Consider the following 27,022-nt stretch of genomic DNA (forward strand, 5'->3'; position numbering starts at 1 on the left):
CTCGTCGGCACACTTCCGACCAGGGATTGGCTCTAATACCAAATTGTCACATCCTGGCCCAGGCCCCCACCACATCCGAGGCTCGACTCCATCGTAGCACGATATTGTCCACTTTGGGCCCCGACCACGCCCTCACTATTTTGTTTCTGGGAACTTGCACGAGAACTTCCCAGTGGGTCACCCATCCTGGGATTGCTTTCGCGCGAACTTGCTTAACTTCGGAGTTCCGATGAACTTCAAAGACAGTGAGCTCCCAAAAGGCCTCGTGCTAGGTATAGATGGGAATATACATATAAGGCATACATGATCCACTCCCCTAGGCAATGTGGGATGTTACACACCAAATGGTATTGCTCTGCTTCGGCACAGGCCTACCAAACAAACCCTTTTAGCTTTGGCTGGAGCCTACTGAACCCAAGTTTGGGTATGTCTGTCTCTCTCTCACAATCTCATTGTGAGTTTGTTTTATAACATATGGTAGAATCAGGGCCTGCCAAGAGGTGGTATCATGCTTGAAGTGTGATCATCGGCATCTAAGGCCTAAAACTTCAAGAATAAGGGATAGTATTCTCGAACCTCAACCCTGCAGAATCTAATAATGTTTTACTGAAATAGATCATTGGTTCTGCACTTGTTTGTGCCTCTACCAATGTTATTAAGGAATACCATTCCCGCAGTCAATCTATGAGACTAATTTTGCTCCACCTAACACATTTGGTGAGCGAAATTTGACATGGAATGCCATATTGGCCGAACCTCCTAGTACATTTTGGTTTACTTTGTGAACAATTTCTTTTGTTCTCGTATTTAAGATTGGTGTTTAGATATCTCTATTATTCTCGAATAAGAGTTAATAATGAAAATTAGCACATGTCACTAATACAATTAACTCATGCTTAGGTATGTTTTATGGGGAAGTTAGCTATCTGGTTCTATGCTAACTTCATACCTAATCATCCCCTGACAATCCTTTCAGGCTTATCAAACCTAATTGTGTGGCATGGCACTGCCCTATATTGTCCAGTGATACTAATTTTACCATAAAGGGAAGCCTTATACTCACTTTGTTTCGGAAGAGCTCATTTTTGAGCTTTAAGGATATTTGACCATATTGCACGTATTACCATATTGCACGTATTCTTGAGCTTTAAGGATATCACCAATGTAGAAAATGGAGTAAAATTCTTTCACGTATTACCATATTGCACTTCCTATGAATATAGCCAAAAGCATATTCTAGAGAAGATGGAACGCTTAATGAGTGGATTACACCCATTCAGACCCACTATATAACTGGCCAGAAGCCTGAGATTCCAAAGGAATTTTCGCTATGGATGTACATTTGGGATATCTAGGATGATCCATGATGCGCTGTTTTGGGCATCCTCTTACCAAAAGTAAAGACATCATACCTGGAAATGTATCATGCCTTAACACCCTTTATCTTTTCTACAAATGATTCAAGGGGACATTTGTGGACTGATTTAACCACCTTGTGAACCATTTAGATACCTTATAGTATTGGTTAGTGCTTCTACACGTTGGTCACACGTGTGCCTATTGTTCACAAGTTGCAGTATCCACACTGGTGACTCAGATTAACAAGCTTAAGGCTCACCACCCTGATTATTTGATCAAATCTATTTGATTGGATAAGTTGGAGAATTTACATCGAAAACTTTCAATGGATATTGCATGTCGGTTGGGTTTTGAAGTTGAACATCAAGTACCCCATGTTCATACCCAGAACGACCTAACAGAAACATTGATTAAACGTCTTCAAATGATTGCGCGATCGTTGGACATATGTACCAAGTTCCCGATCTCTACTTAGGGCCATGTAATATTGCAAGCAACCATGTTGGTCCACATGAGGCCCATCACGACCCAACCTTATAAAGTGTGTGTCAGTTGGTTACCATATACGAACTCGACATATCGCATTTACGCGTCTTTGGATGTGCAGTCTACGTGCCATTTGTGTCGCCCTTACGTACAAAAGAAAAAAATGGGGTCATTAGGGAAGGATGAAAATCTATGTCAGTTGTGATTTTCCTTCTAATATTTGTTACTTAGAACCTTTGACAAGCGATCTCTTTACTGCTCATTTTGCGGATTGTCACTTTTATGAGACAGTTTTCCTACTGTTAGGGGGAGATAAGAACGTCTACGTTCCTAAAAGAATGACGTGAATTATCGTGGACGTCCCCACTATATCTCATCTCGTTTCTAATCTAGATCGTCAGAGTATAACCAGGCACTTCCTCTAATCTAGCAAAAGTGACAAGATCACATATACCAGTTGCAAGTGTGCATGCAAAGATGAATGTACCAAATGTACGACGAACCTTCGTCCCCGAAAGAAGGAACGCCATTACTGTGGTTGACCCTTGTACATTGGCGGCTAGCCAATCAATTTATCCTACGCTAGAAGCATGGCAGATCACTCAGTTCGAGGATTAATTTTTGCAAAATTGGAGGAACATGGCACGAACGAATCTGCCCATCAATTGATGTCTCAATCCTTTTCTTCCCATGAGATTAAATCCCGATTACTCTCGAGACATGAAGTTCTTGGTCTAGTATACTAGTTTAGATGAGATATGGAATTGGAATAAGATTATCATAGATGATGTTTCATTTATATGGTAACTACTAACATAAATGAAAACAACGATAACGAACCGCGTTCCGTTGATTAATGTCAACATAGAATTGATTGGTCAACTAGAAGAATCAATCTATGATGAATGAGATGAATGAAATAGTGCGAATAATGCCTTGTGGCACATGACTTCTCTCATACGCTATATGATTGATTGTAGCATTACAAATGTGGTTGTAGTATCTTTGGAATCCTGATACGAAACCTACATGGAGTTTCCAAATGACTTACATGTACTAATTCAAATAGTTCTAGACCACAAGAACACCATCTAGGTTCTGATGGGGCCTTCACTTGGAGGATGCATAACTATCTGAGTAGATGTGGCATACCGTCTAAGTGAATATTTGATCAGTTAGGGATATATGTCCCTGTATGTACAAAATCCAAAATTGCTAATGTTGAGAAAACTGACTAGTACTTGAAGTCAAACTTTAAGATGAATGATCTTGGAAAATTTGATGTTACCTCGAACTGAAGTTTCGAGCTAGTTCTGTTGATATTTTGGTCCACTAGTCGAACTAGATCCAGAAGGTGTTACGTCTAAGTATACCATGATCGTCTGTACGTTAGATGCAAATCAAAACTTTACGGAGGGTATGGAGCATAAGATTTCATATTGGAAAGTGAGGCAACCATATCTGAGTACAATGGGCGCTTGTTGTACTTAGCTCAAATGCATTAGATCAGACATCTTTTGTCCTGATAATCTTTCGGCATAAAACAGCACTGCGCCTACACGCCACCACCAAATTGATTTTAAAGATATTTTTCTGTTACTATGGATTTGGGCTTCTCTATCCTTATGCATCTCAGAATAGATCACACCCCTTTGATCTTTGGAATGATGCCTACCTTGTGGGATTTGCTGAATCAGACCATTCATCTAACTGCACAAGGTACATTCCCAAATGGTTATATCTTTACCATTAAGAAACACTACAATATCTTGGAGGTCAACCAAATAGGCCTTTTGGTGCAAAACCTTTGAATCGTTCAAAGACTCATTGTATCTCATCATGTGAGAGATATGGTTAAGAACTTTTGTTGAGCATATTCGAACTCCCTGCAATTCTCATCCATTATTGAGTCTCAACAACGATCCATGAAGACAATGTTGTATGCATTGACCAAATCATGATACATCCAACAAGTCAACGCCAAGCATATTGTGTCTACATGACGTCACTGTCGAAGTCTACCTCCTAGAAGCTTGTCCGAGGAATTGGTATGCGTAACTTTCTCATTTGCAATGCTTATAGTTTCAATTGGAAGTTCTGTCAAACTCATGGGGAGTGTCTAGAAGTATACTCACTTGACCTTAATGTACTCTTTTTCCTTACGCTTAGGAGCATTTTTCCCACTGGGTTTTTGCTACCTGACTAGATTTTGACGAGTCACCCATCCTGGGTTGGTCATACCCTTGTGTACATTCTACTTGCATCCTGAAGATCTGATGTGCCATCTACTTGAGTATTTGCGCATTCAAAGGGGAGTGTTGTGACATATGTTCTAATACCTATTGTGATTATGCAATCCTAAGTAGAGATAGATTATGAATCCTTTGGGATCTAGAAGATCTTTTCTAATAGACTTTGTATTACTTGGAGAGCAAGTTTCTCTCCTCCTTATTACTATAAATAAAGGTACAAGGACTAGAGAATTAACACACAATTCCTCAAGTCCATTCTCCACCCTCTTCCTCTCCATGCCGCACCCCTCAGTTAAATATAGCCACAAAAGACACACACACACACACACACACACATCTATATGTATTATAAACTAATTTTCTCTTATGACAAATTTATATTTGTATTTTCTTGAAATGACATAGCACATTAATTTCATAATCAGTTTTACATATAAGTGTATCAATTGTGTTTATACATAAGTAATTATACATCATTAACTTATGCCATCGTTTGAACATCTTGGATATATCTATGTGAACTTTCATATTGGAAAATTTTAATTGGATTTTCTTTAAACGACCTACAATAATTCATAATTAATATTGTATATAGGAGCATTAGTTGTATACTAGGAGCATTAATTGTATATTAGGATAAGAATTGCTAGTATTCTTCTTAGTTTCCACTTATCATCTGCTGGCATATCTAAGTTTCCATATAGAAAATAGTTCTATCTTGTTAACGCATGTCCTTTTCGACCCTTAAAGGCCCAAAGGAACATATGACCAAAAGAAGAAAAGCCAAGGCTCGACAAGATTAGGAAGAACAATCCTAAGTGCTACATACGACCGTTTAGCAGTTCGGATTGTCCATCAGCAATGAAGCCAAGAACTTCCTCATAAAGTACTTTCCGACAACTAGGAGCAAGATGAGGTACTGATAACTTAGTGGACGTATCCCAATTTGAGGGTTGAACCGCTTAAATATTGTGGTTCAGTCATTATAATTCAAAACCCCGAGCCTACCAAGGGCCGAGACACGGCCATATTGATCTTCGTTAGACTCACCAGATTTGACCATTAACAATTTGACGTTGTTCGTGAGAAAATGCGTATAACTTGGCCATGTTTACTACCAAGCAATCTCAAGTATGTCCTGTACCAGGCAATTATGTACACCCCGAAGGAATTATAATATATGTTCAAGGTTATTTTTGGTGATTTTGGTGTATGCAATCTCGTACTACATTCAAACAAGTTTGATAGTTTGGATCATGGAAATTAGGTTTGTAGACTATGTATTCGTTAAAACAATAGATTCAACAACATTTAGAGTTTATTCTATACCTCTATTAAGTAGAACGTAAGATTTTGTGGTAACCACCTGTGTAAAAACTTAAATTGATGATCGAGTTCGTTTATTGTATTATTTTAGGGTCGAGGAGCCTGTAGTTGTAAAAAAATAATAAAAATCAGAGCTAAAATAATCGTTCAAGCGTGATAATACGTTTCTAACTGTCAAAGGATTTCGTCACGATACCTAAACCTTGAAAGTTTGTTTTTGGTCATTTTTTGTGTATGCAATCTTGAACTATATTCAAACAAATTTGATGGTTGGACTGTAGCAATTAGTTTCGTAGACTGAATATCTCGTCAAAACAATAGTTTCAACAAACACTTAGAGTTTATTTTATACTTCTATTAAGTAGAACGTAATATTTTGTGGTAACTACCAATGTAAATATTTTAAATTGATGACCAGGTTTGTCCATTGTATTAATCTAGGGTCAAGGAGTGTAGCTGTAAAAAAAATCAAAATCGAAGCTAAAATAACTGTTAATCGTGATTATACGTTTCTAACCGTCAAAGGATTTTGTTTCGTTACCTAATCCCAGAAACTTTTATTTGGGTGATTTTTGGCATATGCCATCTCAGAGTATTACCAACTACGTTGACCGTTGGGTTGTTAAAATTAATTTCGTAGACTGTGAAGATCATCAAATGGATTGCATATGCGAAATGTCCCTCACCTTTGCCTGATGAAATATTACATTTTACCCGACGAACTGTAAACCCTAAATCATAATTAAATTTTATAATTAATTTAGTGAAATGGGGTTTGCCCAATGACGTATTTGTTTTTCAATCGGACAAAAATTAGCATAATGCGCGCCAATTTTTTCTCTTGTCATGAAAATTTTGCCCTACAAAGTTAACTTTGCCCCTCGAAATCTAAAGTGTCTATAAAAAATCAAAACATTAACTACCTTTGCCCGACCAAAATTTTCTTTTTGTCAGCCAAACCAAAATAACTTTTTTCCCGACGAAAATTTGTTTGTCAAGCAAACGTTCGTCGCCCAAAATCGTAGTTTCTGATAATGAAAGAACATTGGCAAATTACGCTAAAATCTTTCAAGATGGCTTAGAAATAAAGTTATTAAAAATGAATAAACTTAAAAAAAAGGGTTTCCGAGGAAAAATTAGAGAAAGAAAAGGTCATAAATAAGTGATTATTAACTTAAGTTAAACCATGACTCAGACTAAATCAATGCAAAAAAACTTGTGCTCGCTTATAACAAAGTATGTAATGGTTGTTTTTTTATATTTTATTATTATTTTTTTTTAAAGGGATGAACTAGTAACTTTGCTACGTCAATTCACCTTTCAAGTGTCAGGAAGATTCACAAAAGAATTTTAGCTTCATCGTGCAATTCAAAAATGTCAAAAATCAAATAAAAAGAGTAATAGTATAAAATGACGAAAAGAGTACGAAGACACGCAACTTAACTTGGGTGTCATAATATAATTGAATTCGTTACAATATGTTTCCTAATTCCCCTGAAAATCGAACTCACATATCATAAACACTTGAATGAAGTCCTACCTCATAACTGTAGTCTAATATAGTAACTCGTCACGTTAGGCCATCTCCAACCGAAGGAAGGCCAGAGGGCTCCCTTTAGCCCTATAGCCCTCCAAGAAATTAATATTTTAATGAACAGTGCCATTCCATATTTCTTACCATCTTCAACCGAGGAGCCAAAGGGCCATAGGCCAAACATAGCCTTGTGGCAAAAAATCATCTCCAACTGAGGAAGCCATAGGCCAAACATAATTTATTATTTCAAATTAAAGACTACAACAACTTAAATTTAAAGTCTATAATCATCATCATATCATCCGCCATTGTAGGATTATAGTCGGATGTAAACAACTTCCGTCAAGCCATAATTTCCTTCTTTTTCTTTCCAAATATGCCTTACTCATTGGAGTGTAATCCGAAGTGTTCCTTTGCATGTTCCTATCATCCATCTCTTCTTGAATTTGTTTTGCCCATTCTTTGTGCCTACGGTTCCTTTCTTCCGCGGCAATGGCATTTTGCTCCGCCATTAATCGTAATGAGGATGCCATTTCCTATTGAAAGGCCTAATCATCATTTGCCTTGCCCTTTTCCTTCAATTTTCGGGCCTTGTTTCGTCCCATAGCCCTAGGTATGGAACTTTCACCCGAAGACGGATTTTCTACCCTTGTTTCTTGAATGGTAGGAGATCCATGTTCATCCCCAACTGCATTTGAGGATGCATTTCTGAACACCGGCACAGGACCAACTCTTTCTTGAGGTGGATCTTCAAATAACACTCACCTTTTACAAATTTCCCAACAACTGTGATGATTAAAGGGTTTTGAGTTGTCCTCCATATACAATTCCTCCACTTGACGTACCTAGAAAAAATAATTACAAAAATTAAAGGAAATTAATTTATGAAATTAAATATTTAAAATAACTTGTGAAAACACTTACTTCGTTGTAGTAATTAGCTCTACTTTCATGTCTGCTTTCGACCTTTAACTCTGCTTGATCTCATTTATTCAAACTTGGATGAAGATAATTTTTTCCATCTTGAAGAACAACTTTCATGGTTTCAGGAATTCGGTGGAATGTGCCTTTGTAGAACTCATAGTACTTTTTGGACGTACGAGTCCAAACACCTTCACTTGTTTGAGAACTCCCCCTCACATTATCTTCTGAGACCCATCTATAAGCCCTGCAAAGAGCTTCATCTTCTTTTCGGGTCCAAGCCTTACCTTTCATTGCAGATGCTACCATTTGAAAATTATTGAAAAAATTGAAGGAAAGATTATTGGAAGAGGTAAAGAATAGAACGTAAATAATTGAAATAAAATGAAGTAAAATAGTATGGAATGGTGAAAATTATGTGAGAAATGGTGTAGGAATGGCTTAGGTATTTATAAGAAAAAAATAGAAATTTTTTCTTGTTTTTTTTATTTTGTAAAATTTTGTCCCAAAAAAAAAGATTTTCAAATCCAACGGTCACCTGTTGCTAGCTGACGTCATGCTAAAGCCAGGTAGCCGCTGGAGTTCAAAAAATGGACCGGCCTGAGGCAAGCTGGCTGACTCCTTTAGGTCAACTAGTTAGCCTGATTTGGTGTTTTTGCCTTGATGGGCCCACGAACCATTTGGCCTAGCCCTTGATTGGAGAAGATTTTCGTGGCATTTCTGATTATTTTTAGCCTTATGATTCTCTAGCTTAATCAGTTGGAGATGACCTTAGCACCTTGTCCATTCTCATGAAATTCACCTCGTTATCATCAATGAGCCATCACATCTTCATCCATGATGAATTCGTCCTTAGCCTATCAGGTACCCGCCACATGTCAAGTATGCATGTATGACACCCAATCCAAGTACATTAGTTGGCGGACCGACGTGTCAGGTGAATAAGAGCCGACCAAAATAGGCAAAAAGCGAAAATCTCAGCCCTATGGGCTCCACATGGTCCGTCAGTCATCTGTTGGGTTTGGTGGTTGAGTTTCCCTAACCGCTCCATATGTCGAAATCTAAACACATCTGAATTTGTGAGCACAGACCACCCTATTCATCTTTTTTTCGTAAGCCTTGTTTGCTTCTGTTTCATGCATGTAACTGTTTTTCTAATTTACTTTTATTAATTTTTAAGTTTGTGCGTTTTTGTCCATCCAAAAAAAAAAAAAAAAGAACTGCACCGACCAAAAAATTGATGTGGAAGACGTGGGAGAAAGTAAGAGCGACCATCTGGAATTTTTTTTTTTAAGATAATGCTAAAAAGATTAAATTTATAGATAACATTTTGAAAACTATACGACATAGAAGTTGATAATTAGTTTATTACTTAAGTATTGGAAATGTGCTCATTTAGTTTACGAACTCTTTTCGGTGACACATCATTTAGTTTACAAATTTAATCTCCAAATTTAGTCTCCCTAGCATTATCTTTTGTTTTAACAATGCCTGACTCTTCAAGAATAAATAGGCATTTTTACTCAAAATTTTTCGTGTATGAATCACTGAATTTTGTGATCATCTATGAAAAAAATGAATGAATACCAAGATCATTTAGTCAGTCTCTTCTAGCAAAATACATAGACGGTTCGTAATGCTTTATCAATTTCGTTTTTTTTGTTTTTACACAGTTCAATGACTAATGGTCCTTAGTTTTAATTGATTTTTTGCAGAGACGATCTTTATAGAATAATTATTATATGAACGTTGTCTGATCATAAACACAAAGTTTTATGAATCAGCAACAAATAATTTTGAGTAAGAACTTTCATCTATTTTTTGTGTAACCAAGTATTATTCATATATATTTTTCTAATTACAAGTTAAACAACATTTAGTGGAGGAATAGTATTTTATGCCCACATAGATTGTAAGGTTTTTCTTATTTTTATTTTCTTTATGAGGAAAGAGATAACTATTATGATAGGATACTAAGATGGGTTATCCAAATTAAGAGTTAGGTGTATGTTCGGTTAGATCATGGAACCCTTATTAGATGATTGACACTTGTCATGAGATTGGATGATTAGTTAGTTAGGTGGTTATTGTGTAGAAACTTACCTTGCAAGTCTGAGATAGATATATAGCAGACTAATTGTGCAAAGGAGGTTATGTGTTGAGAAAGTATGTGTTGAGCAATAATACAAACAGAGTTTATGTGCCATGCGTTGAAGGTTAGAACAAGGTTCTTATTATTGGTATCAGCTAATACGATCCCACGTTTCCCTTGCGTATGCTGAGAGCAACGACTCATGCCACAAAGATGGATGCTTGTGTCACTGCCCTTGAAGCTTCGAATTCCAGAATTGAAGAATCATTCAGAATCTCACAGCCCAGATGTCCAAATTCATGGTGTCCATGGAGACCCGTTTTTCATTTATCGAATCTCGTTCTGTTACCATACAGGAACAGGGTCGCGATCGTGGGGGTCCGTCGGAATTGAGGGGGTAATCCCATTGATTCAGACGAAACTTATAGCGATCAGAATCTTGATCCCAATCTTCAATTTTAGCGTTAAGATCCTCGATTCCGCCATCAAGATTCTCTATTTCAGTTTCGCTAACCACCAATCAAGCTTGACTTTCCAAGATTTGTTGATGGGGATGATCCCCTATCTTGGGTGTACAAAGCGGAGCATTTTTTTTACTATTTCTCGGTCGCCGACGATCGCAAGGTTCAATTGGCGTCCTTTCATCTTGATCATGAAGCTCTTCAATGGTTTCAATGGCAGAATTGTCTCAAGCATTTTCCCCGTTGGCCTGATTTTGTTCAGATTTTCTGTCGAGAGTTCGACCTTTCGGAGTATGAGGATTTCTCGGAAGCTTTGGTTCAATTGAAGCAAACTGGGTCAGTGAGGGATTATATCACAGAGTTCCGGCGTCTGGCTATAAAACCCATAAGATTGCTCCAGCAATGCTTAAAAGTTGTTTCATCGGGGGATTGAAACTGGAGCTTCGTCACAATGTGAAGCTTCTGCAACCATTGGATGTTTATGAGGCTCAGGTGCTAGCTTTACAAATCGATGCCAAGCTTGCTGATTCCAAGATCCGATCCTTCTTAAAAGCCCCAACTTTTTCTTGGCATAATTCAGTTGGCAATAAGGCTACACCAACCTATCAGGATTCAGGTACTTCTAATTCTTCTATTAATCTCCCTAAGCAGAGCACTGTTAAAAAGATAACATTTGAGGAAATTAGAAAACACAGGAAAAAGTGTCTTTGCTATTATTGTCTTGTCAAATGGTTTAAAGGGCATGTTTTCCAAAATCAGCAACTTCTACTACTTGATTTGTCTGATAGATCTGAAGAGATTTTTGATGTTGATCATGTGTTGAATGAGGGTGATGAATTATCGAATGCTCATATTACTGCTTGTGTTGTGTACGGTGTCTCTGCTCCTGATAATATTCAAACTATGAAGGTCCTAGGGTCTGTTAAACATTGCCCTGCAGTGATTCTTTCGACTCGGGTAGTTCTCATAATTTCATCAACTTTGCTTTCACCAAGAAGATGGGTTGGCGAATAGACCCACTTCAGAAGTTTGATGTGATGATCGCCAATAGTGGTACAATGACCAGTATGGGGTGTTGTTCTCATGTCAAAATTAATATCCAAGACTATGAATACATCTCGGATTTGTATGTTTTGCAGTTAGGGGGTTGTGATGTTGTCTTGGGTGCTCAGTGGCTGAGAACTTTGGGACCCATTCTCTGGGATTTCGAGAAATTAAAGATGGAATTCACTTTAAGCCAACGCCATTATTGCTTATGTAGTTCTCTTCCCCTTGCACCAAGGTCAGTGATAGCTTGTCACGTACAACAGTTGCTGACTCAAGGTTCTTTTGGAGTAGTTTTGTTTCTTATTGCTCCGGATGCTGCAATGGGTTAGTAGCTTACAAAATCAGACTTCTAGTTCACTCTAAATTACATCCTGTCTTCCATGTATCATGTTTGAAGAAGCAGTTGGGTGTGGGTGTGACTCCTACTACTACGTTCCCTGATGTCACGGATGAAGGATTATTACAAGCAACCCCATTAGCCATTCTACAGCATCGTGTGATCACCACAGCCAACTCACAGGTCCCTAAAGTTCTTGTTCATTGGAAGAATCATTGCAAGGAGGATGCAACATAGGAAGAGTATGACGATTTCAAGTGTAGATTTCCCCGTTTTCAACCTTGAGGACAAGGTCTGTTTCTATGGGTGGGGTAATGATAGGATACTAAGATGGGTTATCCAAATTAAGAGTTAGGTGTATGTTTGGTTAGATCATGGAACCCTTATTAGATGATTGACACTTGTCATGAGATTGGACGATTAGTTAGTTAGGTGGTTATTGTGTAGAAACTTACCTTGCAAGTCCGAGATAGATATATAGCAGACTAATTGTGCAAAGGAACCATGTGTTGAGAAAGTATGTGTTGAGCAATAATACAAACAGAGTTTATGTGCCATGTGTTGAAGGTTAGAACAAGGTTCTTAGTATATTACAATTTAGAGAAATAATGCCCAATTATATTCTCAAAGAATAATTGAAGGGATGCGTTTTCATTTGGAATTGGCATTTAAATCCCAAGGCAAGATGACGTGCATAATTTCTGCAATTGCATATAATTAAAGGGATATGCTAATGTTTCTCATATGTGAATTAGAAAGAGGTGAAATGCAACACCACGAAAGAAAGAAGTGGAGTTTGTGGAATCGATCCCTTGTAAGATATTCAAAATCAAACACCCTATATTTATCTAATACTATCGTATGTCATCACATTTTCTGTTTGAACTTTTTTTTTCTTTTTTTAAAAAAAGAAAAGAAAAAAGAGATTGAAAGAATGACTGAACATGTGAGTAGGAAGAGCGGTTTTTCTTTTTTCCTTTCAATTTTTTAGAATTTGATACATGACAAAATCGCATGCACGTGTGTTTAAATAAAAAACAATAAAATTTTGTTATATAAAAATATGTTGCTGCTCTTTATTTATTTATTTTTGTAATAGAAGACTAAATAGTTTTTTCATCCTCTTTTAATTAACTAAGAAGATTATATAATAGTAGATAGTTTAGATTATTGTTTGTTTATTTGTCAACCATAGAGGAGAGAGATGAGCACTTAAATGTGTTACCTTTTTTATTTTTATTTAAAAAAACGTGGTAGACTTTTTTCAAAGCAAAAACTAGTTGTTTTCATCTTAGTCGGAAAATTTTAAAGAATAAATAGTTGAAAGATGAAAACTTTCTTATCCCTCCCTCTCATGCTTCGGGAAGGGCCCAAAAAAATCACGTCTTGAAAACGAAAGCCAGCAAAAAACATGCCTAATTAATCGGCATTTAAGCATATAAAGAGGCCGTACAATCTCTCTCATATTTAAAGCCTTAGCCAGAACTCAGAAGAGAAAACCCGTTCCCCACCATAAAACAGAGCGAGCCAGAAAAAAGCTAAAGCAGAAATAAGCAGCTCTTTTGGCAAAAGCACTTCGAACTCGCGTGAGTCACGAGAGTCCCATCGGGGGGAATAAGAAAAGCAAGCTCACAAGAAAGAGAGCAGAGGTGGGGAAATGGAGAAGAAAAGTGGAAGTGGGAGTGGTGGTGGGCAGGTGGTGGACGGTTCAAATATAATGAAATTGGTTGGGAACGAGGAGGTGTTTAGTAACTTTGTGGGGCATAAGTTTGAGGAGCTCGACAGGGACAGAGACGGCCACCTCTCTCTGAACGAGCTCCACCCTGCTGTCGCCGATATCGGCCTTGCTCTTGGCTTGCCGGCTCAGGGTTCGTCCCCCGACTCCGATCACATATATTCTGAGGTACTAAGTTTTTCCTCTTCCCTATTCTTCTTCCACGTGTTGAAAGATCTCGTGTTCTGCGGCCGATTATCAATTGGTTTTGAGTGGATGCGTGAAACCTAACGTGGCGTGTTAGATTGTTGCGCGTCTTATCCTCAATAAAAGTCCATTTGGTTTTAGAAAAATGATTTTCGCTCTATTTTTTTTTCCTGCAATTTGTCATTAGGATGTGCAGAAATCAGTTTTTAGGATGGATTTAATTGAGAATTTGAGGGATTTTAATAGATTTATAAATTTATAAATTTTTATGGAATTTAATTTATTTGTAGAGATATATAATATTTTGATTTAATTCTCTCGAAATCTCATGGATAGAGGAAAGATTTGTGGATGTTTAAAATACATTAGAAAATCTCTTCATTTTACTCTAATTCCTCAACTTTCTCCATTTCTTTAAAATCAATTTCTAATTGAAAAAAATATTAAAAACTTCTTTTAAATTCTAATTAAATACATCCGAATTTCTAAAATTTTTAATAAATTATCTTAAAATTCTAATTGAATATACCTTAAATTTTATAAAATCTTAATTGAATACTTCTAGATTCATTAAAAGAATCAAAATCCTTTAAAATTCCAGTTGAATGCACCTTAATTTAAAAAGATTTGGTTTTCTCGACTGATTCCCTATCGATTTTGTGTTAAATGATTCTAATTCTAACATGTTATATGCTACTCGTTCTCCCACGTTGCCACGCACAGCGATCATCTATTAATTATATTCACTACCATTTTTCTTTTCTTTATTTGCTTGTACATATATAACTAATGTTTTCTTGTCAAGCTCATATTTGTACGCCAACATGGCTAACTGTTCTCTTATCAAATTAGTGGCTTTTGGAAGAAGCACAATATATGTGCTTCTTGCAAACAAGAACTTCAAGTTCTTTTTCAGATTTCACTTGAATTTTTTTCAAAAATTAGTTTAAGAACATTTTCATCAAAAATACTTTCAGTCATTTAAAAATAAATTTCAAACGAGCTAGGTTGGGAAACTTGTAATTAACAAGTAAGGCTACGCGTTAAAAATGGTTCAAATTCACTATCTGACTACACAATATGAAACGGTGTGATATAGTATTTATGTAGAAATGTTGTTTGATGGAACAATACTTAACAAAATTGTAATTGCAATACCATTTTCTTTGATTTTGTACTGAATTGCTGTATAATTATGTTGGTGTTGATTATTGATTGAATGATGTTTTCTGCGATTTTGTGCTGAATTAAACAGATAATAGTTAATTCTTGGCAAGATTGCCTTCTGGATTGTCTAATGACTCTAATATTTACTAGTCTTTTTTTTTATGGCCAGGCTAATCTCTAGTAATCTACTAAATTTTCAAATCAAATTTAGACTTCTAATATGGAATGCTGCAATCTTAATAAGATAAAATTGCTACGTATGATCTTGACTTTCGAGCTTTTGATTGCGTGGTTTTGGTATTATCAAATTTGTTGCGTCTATTTTTAATGTTTAAGACAGGAGATTGTTGTTCTTTGCTTTGTTTGGTCTATTTGTATACTGGGATTTCCATTTCTAGATAGCCCCAGAAGAATCCAACCGATGACCTAGCATTGTTGGTCTGATTATATGACTTTACTCTTCAGTTCGACATCCCTTTCCTTCTTTTTTTTTTTTTAGCTTAGAAATTCTTTTCCTTTTATCTTCTTATGCTGAGAGGGATCTGGTGAAGAACTATGTCGAAACTTAATATTATTCAAGAAGATATAGTGTGACGAAAGCCGTAATATTATGCCATGATGTTGTATGATGGGGCCGGTGCCTGCCTAAATTTTCAAAAGGCAGTGGTTTTGTGGGGAAGGGAGTAGAAGTCAAAAAGTATTCTTTGAGGGGCTTGCTTTTGAACAAAGTAACAACCTTACCTAATCATCTCATAATGTTGCTGCACTTTATATTAGTACAAGTACTTGACATCTTACTAAAGTAATGCCACCACTGTTAAGCACGCTGAATAATCGAGGAATCGGAATAATTCTAAAGCCAATACAATGTTGCATCGCGAAGAAGCTTTCAGTTTAATTAATAGTTAACATCTTAGGGTTGGCAAGTAAAGATCAGATTGGACATAACTTTTGAGAGTATTATCCTACTTTGGAAATTGAGAGTACGCCTCTACACGTGTTGGTCCAATGGTCGCAGGTGCTCTAATGTCCATGTGTGTGACTTGAGTGATGTCCATACTAGAAAACTTATTGGTAGATTGTATAAACTTGTACTGAGAAAAACCAGTAAACCAGATTTCTTTGGACAACATTGACTGTTTTGTTCCAATGTTCTTAGGTACTGAATGAATTCACTCATGGGAAACAACAAAAAGTGAGCAAGACTGAGTTCAAAGAGGTTCTTTCGGATATTCTACTAGGCATGGCTGCTGGGTTGAAGCGAGACCCTATTGTAATCCTCCGTATTGATGGGGAAGACCTCCTAGAATTCATTGATGGGCCAACTTTTGAATCAGAGATGATGGCTACTTATTCTGAGATAAAGTCAGCTGATGGAACCCTCCGTGACTGTATAATCAAAGCTTTGGAAAAACTCACGGTTGAACAAGGGATGCCCCCTTCATCAGATTCTTGGGTAGTTGGTCTTCTCTAATTAAGATTTTTCAGTACTAGCAGTTTGCCCTACAAAGTTACATGTTGCATTGAACATTTTCATTCTTAACGGCTTTTTTTTCCGTCTTTTCCTCTTCGTTGGTTACTTTTGTTCTTTAGGTTGTGAGCAATATCGTGGAACCTGCTCTGCAGTCATGCACTGGCCATGATTTGGACAAGACGGTCTCTCAAGAAACATTCTTAGCCGAATTCAAGGAAGTAGCAGAGTTTGTGGCACATCGTCTTCAGGAGCAACCTGTGATTGTAGCCCACAGTGAAAATGACTTTGATGGAAGCGACATCAAGAGACTGTTGTCCAACAAGTTTGAATTAGACAAGGTTTGCCTCATAAAAATCCCTCGTCCTTTTGCTTCTGACCAATTATACTCACAAATGTTGTCGGAATCTATGCTCTTTTAAGTATGTCCTATTTCGCTTACAGTGCCCTGACTCACTGAAATCGCTTACAACAATCTGTTGTAAAATGCAGACGCTGAATGCAGCTATTGAAACTGTTCCGAGAGACCGCAATGGGAAATTATCCAAGGAATATTTGCGCGTGGCGCTGGAAGCAGTAGGTCCAACAGCTGGTCTGCCACCACTTGGTGCAGTTGAGCAGGTTCTCTTTAAATAGCATACCCATCTTTATATTTGATTTTAAACTCAGACAGCTTCTTCCTTCAGTGCTTCCTGAGCTTTGATCGTTTATACCTTCAGCAGATGTTCATAAATTTTTTACAATGAAAATCTGCAGATGGATAAGGTTGTGCAGGATGCATTCAACATGGTTAACGCAGATGACGGAAAGCTGCTTAAAGAAGACGAGTTCAAGAAGTTACTGACTGAAATCCTGGGGAGTATCATGTTGCAATTGGAGGGAAATCCGATTTCAGTTCACTCTAATTCGGTTGTCCACGAGCCCCTCAACGCTTCTTCTACTCTACTGCAGCCAACTCCCGAGTTATAGATCACAGCTCTCGTGGATATGTCAAGTGTAACAACAATAAAAGCCGCAGTAAAATTTTGATGAAGAAATGGTTACTACTACAAGATTCTGTGTTTCTTAGGTATTGTAATCACGTTAATGAAATGCTCTTAGTGTGCAAATTTAGTTAGAGATGGAGCCAACACTTATCAATGTCCACCACTATATATGTTGTCACTGATTTCTGATGTTTGAATACATTTAAGGGTTTGAGCTAATGAGTGAAATTGGTACCAAAGCAAATGGAACCAGAAATTGCCAGTTTGTTAATGCATGGTAACTCTACTTGGTTAATTGGCCTTTACTAGATGTAAAAGAATCTTGTGCTAAATTCTTCCTCACGATCTTCGGAATTTACCCTTTTACCTTGTTGATGTTTTTTTTTTTTACTGTTCATAGACATGAAAGAGTGTAATGACGTTCTAAGATTCATATAACCAATCTCATCTAATGGGATAAGGTTTTGTTATGTCATTGTTGAATAGAAATGAAAGAGCAACTTATTGTGCATACATGTACTCCTAGCGTGTATTTTATCCCCCTACTTAGACTGCTGGTACTTTTAATATCAAAAATAGGAATAGAAAACCTTGCATATATTTATTTACACACTTTATTTATTTGTTTTTTATTTTTTAACATTTACACTATGTAGTGTTCCCACATAACTTTTGTATAAGGCCTATTAATTTTTATAGATATTTTAGAATAATTAACGAAAGTAAAAAAAGATCATATTCCAAAATTCATGTAAACCGTTTTTTATTAAAATAAAAGCAAATAATCGAAAACAAAAATATATTCGGTTTCCATTTTTTCCATTTTCTGGTTTACAATTACAAAAGATCAAGGGTGAATACTCTTGCCGACAGATGCCCAATCTCCAACTGCCATTCAAATTAAATGAAACCGCCACTAACACTATACCACCATTGGGCACAATAAATTTCATTCTTTAATATAAAAAGTTCGAAAACTGGTTATGTTGTTCTTTGATATAATTAGATGTTATAACGTAAAACAGTTAAGTATTTAGAAAATTGAGTTTAAAAAAAAAAACCTCTGTGTGTGAAAAACAATGTCACATTGCTTGGTATTTGTGTATATATGTAAACCTATAAATTTATTTAAATAATAAAAAAGAATGAACGCTTTAGTGTTTATATATGTAAACCTATTTAGATGATTATAAGAAACGCATAACATTGTGCCAAAATGTGGAGGAAGAGGAAAGCTATAGTGAAGACGGCAATGGGGGACAAGCAGCTTGGGATCAACTTCAGCTGAATCCAAGCATGATGGAAAAGGTTAGGGTGAACATTTGAGAAGCAGTTGCTACTAATTCTGTCGGAGCTGCTCTTCACATCTCTGAAACAATTTGGATCAAGAGGCACACGTAAATTAAAGTGAGAACACTATGGTTTACCTATGAGAAAATTTGGAACTTTTGTGGTCCTAATAGGTTAGTTCTTCCCTCGACATGACATTCGTTCTTCATCAAGGACGTCTTATCGATACATCAACAACACTATTGATTCAAATGCATCGACACTGACGATAAAAAATCCGTCAAAGAACGGACTTCACAAAAATATAAATCAAGCTGACCTTTGGTGAAATGAATTCATGGGTAACAATTGCAGCAAGAAGCTTTGGCCCCAAGGAATTTTGGGCACCGATCATGTCACAACTTCCACCAACTGATTTGGGTAATTTTTTTATCAGCTTCATTTTGGATTATGGAAAACTCCTCCATTGCCTCAAATTGATGAAGGAACTAAAATGGTTGAAGGGCTTCTGTATAAAAAAACCAAAAGAATACAGAAGAACAGACTACTATATATATTGCGAGTTCTAACCACTATTGGTCACTGAAACAAGTATTCAGGGTAGAAGGATTTTCCATTAATTACATAAGCTGTAGGGAAGTTGCCAGGAAGATTGGTACTTAGTACTTATCCGAAAGATGGGGAAATTTAAAATTCCATATTTTCTTAGGTTTTTGCTCTTCCAAGAAGGTAGGCAGCGGCCATGCATGCATTTTAATATGTAAATTAGATTGGTTGATACTTGGACGTGGAAGTCGAAATATATGAGGATGATTTTAAGCTAGTGCGTGATTGTGGTACTGTGGTACTGCCACAATGACTTCCCTTTAAATGAAAATCCTTCTCCATTTCATCTTTCAGGATGTACTATCAACAATTATGAGTCATTCACATTGACAACTTGATAAACAAGCATCTTCTCTAAGAAGCACACTCACTAGTATAATTATGAGGAAACCAACACCTACATTTGATGAGAGACAAGAGTTTAATACACAAGATACTCCAAAAATATCATTTTTTTTTCAGCACTTCAAAATAAATTACAACGAGGATCCTCGAGGAATGCTAATTCCAAAAAGATCCAACTTTAACCTGTACCGTATTACAAAACGAAAATTACTAATCCAAATACACGAGTATTTATATGTAAGTCCTAAAGAAGATACTGATCACAACTATATTTTATTTGCCAAAGATATGTCGAATTGAGAGTGATAATATCTAATCCATTAATAGTTACAAACCCATTTCTTACTTAGAAAGTGTCTTCACAATGTTCAAAGTATCATGCTTGAAGCCCTCCATATGGAAATGATGGCGCGGAATGATCTTAATGTACAAATAAAATGCCACACAAGCAACAGCAGGCCCAACCCAAAATACCCAATGCCCGTTCCAGAGGCGACCCCCGCGAATAAGTGCGGGGCCGAAACATCTAGCCGGGTTCATCCCGACTCCGGCGTACCCTTTTGCGGTGGTAACGGTGGTTGAGATAAAAACAAGGAGGCCCGCAACTATTCCGATGATAGAGAAGACTACAACTCGGCCCAAAGCATGGGCTTGGCGGTGGTCGAATGCTATCCAAATCGAAGCAAAGAGAAACACAAACGTGCAAAATATCTCAAGCCAAAGGGCTTGGGTGGTCTCAATGCCCATTATGATAGGCCCGTGTGGGCCTGGGGCAATGACAGTGAGGGTGCAACCTCCAAGTGAAAATGTTCCTTCAATGTTGTTGCTTACCACGGCCTTGAGTGCTAGGGCACCCAGTACCGCCCCGACGCATTGGCTCAAGATATAGACGGCAGCGCGTGAGAGGGAGATGAGGCCGAGAAGTGCCGCAGATAGCGTTACAACGGGGTGTTAACTACATTGTAAAATATAAAGTTGGTACATGAGAAAAGAAAGATGATAGAGAGAAAACTAGAAAGATTGTATTGATTGAATTGATGAAATGTATACAAATGAACTTAATGAAATACTAGCTATACAATCCCTTATATAGCCATATATTCCCATTACAATAATACCCCTCTAACTATATTTCTGTTATATCAGTTATTACCCCCCCTCAAACTAAACTTGGAGTATCCAAGTGAAGTTTGAGCTAGCCAGATATTTTGAGACTGATCTGGAGTAAGTCTTCAAGCTTTGGGAAGGTGACAATTACTCTGATAGTAGGAACCACTGGGATAGCAACCTTGACTGGAAACGTACCCATTGGCAGCTTTTCAACAGGACATTTGAGAACAACTTCCCATTCTCCAACTATTTGAATCCTTTCCAGTGATTTGTGGCGTACCTTCTTCATCTGGACCTTTTGAAATTTTCCATACAAAGCCTCTTATAAAATTGTAACACACCCTCAGGCCGGTTATAACAACTTCTTGCGGGATTACCCTTCGTGGGATTTACCGTCAACAACTTCATTTAACATTGGCTTCGGCCTTTAAACAGAAAAATAACAAACTATAGTGTGGCATCGGCCTTAACTATAGCACCACGGGATCGCCCTTTGTGGATTTTACCAAAATACAACTACTCTTAACAGTGGCATTGGCCTTCACAATTTCAACAACAGAAAATCAACAGCTATGTAGGATTACCCTTCGTGGGATTTACCTACTTACATCACGGAATTACCCTTCGTGGGATTTACCGTTTACAACTTCATCAAACTTCATCGTATAACCGGACTTACTGTAGATTCATGCTAACAATTGAGTTGGTTAGACTCGACATTATAGGCTGTAATAAGGAAAATACTGCACCACTCCTCAGTTAGCTGCTGAACAATCTTCTTAGACATTACAGTTCTGAATTTTGACACAAACCACAATCGGAACAACCACAAAATTGTACATACCAGAATGCAAGAATTCACACGCATTTTTCCAAATATATCAAGAGTTGCAGAAAGATCAAACCCAATAACCTTGCAGACCATCAGTGAAGCAGAGAAAGAATTGGACACCACCATACAAATTGCACAATCCATCAATAACCAATATTCTTGAATCCAAATATCACAAACATAGAAAGTAAGCAGAAGTGGCTGAAAAACTTAACCTTCTCGAAAATTCTGAGCTTGGCATTTCGGCAAACACTTGGGCTGCACATAACCAGACTACCAGACTACCAGAAATTGAACCAACCAGACTACCAGAAATTGAACCAAAACCAAATCTTTAAGCCTCCACAATTAACAATTCTTCAAGAAACCAACGAGCAAACTAGTTGACGATGACAATCGGCCTTGGAATTCATCAAACATAAAGAAATTCTCACTGACACAAATCAACAAACAGGTAGAATGCACAGACCTTTACTTTACTGAAACCCCATAATTCTAGAACCAAGAAACTCCACCAAGAACCAATCAAGAAATTCTCGGTCACAATTTTCACAACCCAAAATGCAGCAGAGATTTTGGTCGCCTTACTCCTCTCGGGTACCTGAAGATCAAGCTTTTGCGACTGTCAGCGGCGGCGCAGCTTCGCAGCAGCAGCAGCCACAACTGAAGCACCACCACAACAGAGCCAGCGCGGATGAACTCCCCGTCTACGACCCGCGATCCAGCACGGGAAAGAAAGAGGGTTCTTCAAGATCGGTGGAGAAGTGGGTCCATGCCATTCCGGTGATCGTGTTCTTCTGCCTCTTCGTGCTCTGGTGGTTCTCCGTCTCAGTAAAAGTGGCAGAATCAGTCTTTGATCGATTTCTTGGTGAACGAGCGAGGTGTGCATCCGATGATGGCGGAGAGGAGAGAAGAAGCCTCACCGCTTCAGGCCAGGAACTGTGGCGCTGAGAGAGATCAGAAAGTATCAGAAGAGCACCGAGCTCTTGATCCGCAAGCTGCCATTCCAAAGGCTGGTGAGGGAGATCGCCCAGGACTTCAAGACCGATCTGAGGTTCCAGAGAAGTTAACATAGAAAGAAAGGAAGAAAGGGCACATGTATTACGAATAAAGAAATACGCGGAAACGAAAGAAAGTAACGAAGACAGATAGAAGAGGAATCGACCACCAAGATCCATGGCGTGAGCCTTGGTGGCTCTGATACCATGTTAACTACATTGTAAAATATAAAGTTGGTACATGAGAAAAGAAAGATGATAGAGAGAAAACTAGAAAGATTGTATTGATTGAATTGATGAAATGTATACAAATGAACTTAATGAAATACTAGCTATACAATCCCTTATATAGCCATATATTCCCATTACAATAATACCCCTCTAACTATATTTCTGTTATATCAGTTATTACGGGGTTGATGTGACCGCCGGAAATGGGATTGGTGACGAGGAGAAGAATTGCAACTGTGATGGAAATGAGGATTGCCATAATGAGGTTTGGTATTGTGGTTTGGGTCTCATAGGAGGAGATCACTATTGTGTCTATAGCAAAAACAAGCACTGCCGAGCCAACTAGCTCTGCCAGAGATGCTCTCCAAACCTGCCAATTAGGTGAAAACTTAACAAATTTAGCATAGTAATACTACTCATAATTTTAACAGAATACGTATCAGATATTCTAATACTCTAATTTAACCTAAAATATGCAGAGAGAGATTGGAATTTGAGTTCATATAGAGTACACTGCTTTAGCTAACTTACTAACATTCAAGTGTGTTAAGATCACTGTTTTAAATATCTTCGCCTAGCGTTGCCTAGGGCTCGCCTAGGCGCTAGGTGGCTAGTCACCGCCCCATTAATCCCTAGACTTTTGAAACTTAAGAAAGGACGCTTAGACCTACCTAGGCACCTGCTTAGCCTCATAGGCACCCAACTAGGCCGTAACTCTCATTTAGACCAAAAATAGATAAATTTCATTTGCATTTTATTTTTTTAATAAATAGTAATAAACTTCTTGAGTACTTGGATTAACACTCATTATATGCTTGTCCCCATGTTTTCAATATGTTAGACTACTTTACATCTATATGTCATTCTATTTTGCAATTTATGTAATTAAAGTTCTAAAAGGCACTAGAAGCTAGTCAGGCAGCGGACATGAGCTTAGTGCCTAGGCTTCCAGGTGGTTTTTTTTTTTTTTTTAATTAATTTTATTATATAACATACAAATAAATTTCTACTTATATTAAAAAAGATAAATGTATTGGGATACAAAAATTGCAAAATAGAATAAAATATAGAATATAAAGTATTAGAACATACTGAAAATAAAAGGAACAAACATATAATGAGTGTTCATCCAAGTATTCTACAAGTCTCTTACAATTTATTGAAAAAATAAAATGTAAAATGAGAGTTATCTATTTTCTGTCTACTTGAGAGTTACAACCTAGGTGGTTTCCTAGGAGGTCTAGGCGGGCGCCCTAGGCAGATCTAGGTAGACGCCTAGGTAGGTCTAGGTGCCATTTCTTAATTTTTAAGCGGCTAGGGATTAATTGGGGTGGTGACTAATACCTAGGGCCTAGTTGGGGCCGAAGCGGTGCTAGTAGAGATTTTTAGAATAGTGATCCCAATACAATTATGTATTTTTTTAAAGTATAAATAGACATTTATTTATATGTTATATAAAAAATTATTTAAAATTAAAAAAACCGCATAGGCCCTTGCCCCCCACCAGACTACATCTTATCGCCTTTTAGAATCTTGATTAAGATGCACCCTTTAACGGTAGGTTACGCCTATTAGTGACTTTGAATCCACTGATACATGTTGTAAGAACCATTTAATTATAACTAATCCATAATCTTATAAGTTAATTAGGAACATGAATTCATTAAAGTTATAAGCGTTGCACTTAAATTGCTTAATCATTTCCTATGAAGTCATCACTAATGTAAATATTAATTCCTAATATATGCTAACCTTCGAAGAAAATAACTCGTGGAAGCCCAACTTTTGACTCAAAGTGAAAGGACTGAGCTTCTTCGCTTCTTCGATATTCCAGTGCTCTGACCTACAAAACCATTTGCAGAAAAACCATAGCACACTAAACAATTGTTCTAATTTTATTTTTTATAAAACGAAATTGTATTCTAAAATATTCTAATATATGAAATTAAAGATTCGAAACCGGGTGCAAAGACGATAGATACACACTGCCTTGATCAACTGGCATAATCGGAAAAAAAAAAAGAAAAAAAATTGTTGGGAAGAATGTGGTACTTGCATTGGTGAGGAAGAAAAGGGATGAACTCTCTCATCTTCTGCAACTGGGATGTTTTGCTCCATTTTTGTATAGGATTGAAATAATTATTGAGTTTGAGAGTTCAAAAAATGTATGGAGATATATATACAGTCAGTTTGGAGATATGTGTATTGGGCAGGCAGACAAAAATATCTGTTAGATATAAAAAAATCTAATTCTATATCAATCTACCATTAATTTTTTGAACCAGACTTCCGGCCGGCCGGTTACTATACCCTACTTATTTAGTATGTGATGTACACTACTTTCTAATGCCAAACTTATTATTGATACCCTACCCAAAAATTTATTATGCGTTCCCTTTTTTGTGAAAATATAAGCAAAGATAATTGCATAATATATTTTATATTTTGCAGTGTTAATAATTATCTCCGTTGTTTATATGAATTTGAATTATATATGATGTTTTGTTATATTTATAGGCAGTTCACACCCTTGTTAATTTATATCCATTGGTCTTCTTGAATTCTTTCAATCCGGCAACGGAAATTGAAAGAAATGTGTGAGAGATAAAAATGAGCACGTAAATAGCACCACTCTTAGACAAACATCAATGGGACATGAATGTCCAACTGAGCTGAAGTTGTTAGAAATTATATATTATAGTAACTAATATTATATTAAAATATTTGTTTGAATACCGTTAGTGTCTAATCTAATATTTAAACAAAATCTATCGTTTAACAAAAAAAACAAAGAAACAAAAAACAAAAATTGTAAGTGTTTCTCATCAAACGGCAAAAACTTTATTTGAATCGATTGGTGCCACCATTTCCAAAGTGGCACTACAGTGCAAAGCATTTCCAAGATATTCTCTAAAATAATTTAAAAATTTATCTTACAGAGACAAATTTAAAAGAACATATTTTTAAGAGCAACTTCGTCCATTCTTCAATTGATAGGGTAATTGGGTTGAATTGCCCCACGACGTACAAAATTTTTTACATACAAATAAATTAAATGACAACATAATACAAAATAAAATAAATTACTTAAATTATTAAAAAATAAAAACACGAAGAAAATTCCTCCAAAATTGTTTTTCACCGATAGATAATCATTTACAACAATCCTATAGAAAATAAATTTAATATTGTTAGTATGAATTCATAATGAAAATTTTAAATACAAAATCAAATTGTTTACCAAATAGAGTGGGATAGATCCATGTAGGGAGATGAGATATGGAGATTGAGATGGAGGAAGTATTAGAGGATGAATGAGAGGGGAAATGGAGGGAGGGAGGGCGGATATGAAAGAAGTTGATGGGGGTGTGAGGTTCAGAAGCAACTACTACAAAATATTTTGCAATTTCTGCCTTTGCGGTTGAGCAATCTAATCATAAAAATAAACTTCGTGGCGCAAAAACGTGTAATGTTGAAAATTTGCCCGACGAATCCTCTCGTCACATAAGGTTTGGCGGGCAAATCTTCATCGAGCAAGATGTTGGCGCCAAATCCACCTGCGTTTTTTCTTAGCCTTTGTGCGGCAAGAACTTCGCGAGACGAATCGACTTTCGTCTCTCAAACTTAGTGCAACAAAGAAGTTTATTCGCCTAAATAATTGTGCGACGAAGGACTTTGAATTTAAGTATTTATTTGGAATTCTGAAGTTTATGTAAACAAAGAATATTCTATAATTGTTTTTTTGTCAAAGTTTATTCAAGATTTCATTAAACTTTGACAGAAGAACAATTAGAAAATACTCTCTGTTTACATAAACTTCAAAATTTCAAACAAATACTTAAATTCAATATTTATCCAAATAAAAATTGAAATCAAATTATATTAACCGAATAAATCAAATTAACCAAATGATTACTTAAACTCAAAATTTAATCCAAATACAAATTAAAGAAGTTTCAAAATTACCGTCCACAAATACACACTTAAAAAAAAAAAAAAAAAATTCTTGCATAACAATTAAATAACACTTCTAATGTGCTGGTCTTCCAGGATTTCGTTGTTCTTCTGTGTGACATCCCACATCGCCCAGGGGAGTGATCCTTAAATGTATATTCCCATCCCTACCTAGCACGAGGTCTTTTGGGAGCTCACTGGCTTCGGGTTCCGTAGGAATTCCGAAGTTAAGCGAGAAGGGGGTTAGAGCAATCCCATGATGGGTGACCCACTGAGAAGTTGCTCGTAAGTTCCCA

At 36.8% G+C, this 27,022-nt stretch overlaps 2 protein-coding genes across 3 annotated transcripts; one reads left to right on the forward strand and one right to left on the reverse strand.

Moving 5' to 3' along the window:
• Positions 1–13,201: 13,201 nt before the first annotated feature.
• LOC103930325 lies at positions 13,202–17,579 on the forward strand. 2 transcript variants are annotated; one of them, XM_048574074.1, is made up of 5 exons: positions 13,202–13,718; positions 16,063–16,359; positions 16,497–16,715; positions 16,819–16,995; positions 17,131–17,579. In XM_048574074.1, the coding sequence occupies exons 1-5, from the start codon at positions 13,473–13,475 to the stop codon at positions 17,341–17,343; spliced, it is 1,152 nt and encodes a 383-aa protein (XP_048430031.1). In that variant the 5' UTR covers positions 13,202–13,472; the 3' UTR covers positions 17,344–17,579. The 2 variants fall into 2 exon arrangements, with proteins under 2 accessions (XP_048430031.1, XP_009337926.2); XM_009339651.3 differs by having other exon boundaries at positions 13,230–13,718; positions 16,867–16,995.
• A 2,111-nt stretch (positions 17,580–19,690) lies between these two features.
• Positions 19,691–24,979, reverse strand: LOC103958477 (aquaporin-like). Its single transcript, XM_048573659.1, has 4 exons — positions 24,829–24,979; positions 24,525–24,615; positions 22,957–23,142; positions 19,691–20,549 (listed from the first exon to the last, which is right to left on the reverse strand). The coding sequence occupies exons 1-4, from the start codon at positions 24,888–24,890 to the stop codon at positions 19,944–19,946; spliced, it is 945 nt and encodes a 314-aa protein (XP_048429616.1). The 5' UTR covers positions 24,891–24,979; the 3' UTR covers positions 19,691–19,943.
• Between the last annotated feature and the right edge of the window lie 2,043 nt (positions 24,980–27,022).

This window comes from the organism of the source record quoted next, unplaced genomic scaffold, assembly GCF_019419815.1.
Source record: "Pyrus x bretschneideri cultivar Hongxiangsu unplaced genomic scaffold, Pyrus_bretschneideri_v1 Contig7, whole genome shotgun sequence".
In the NCBI taxonomy this organism is placed as follows: Eukaryota; Viridiplantae; Streptophyta; class Magnoliopsida; order Rosales; family Rosaceae; genus Pyrus; species Pyrus x bretschneideri.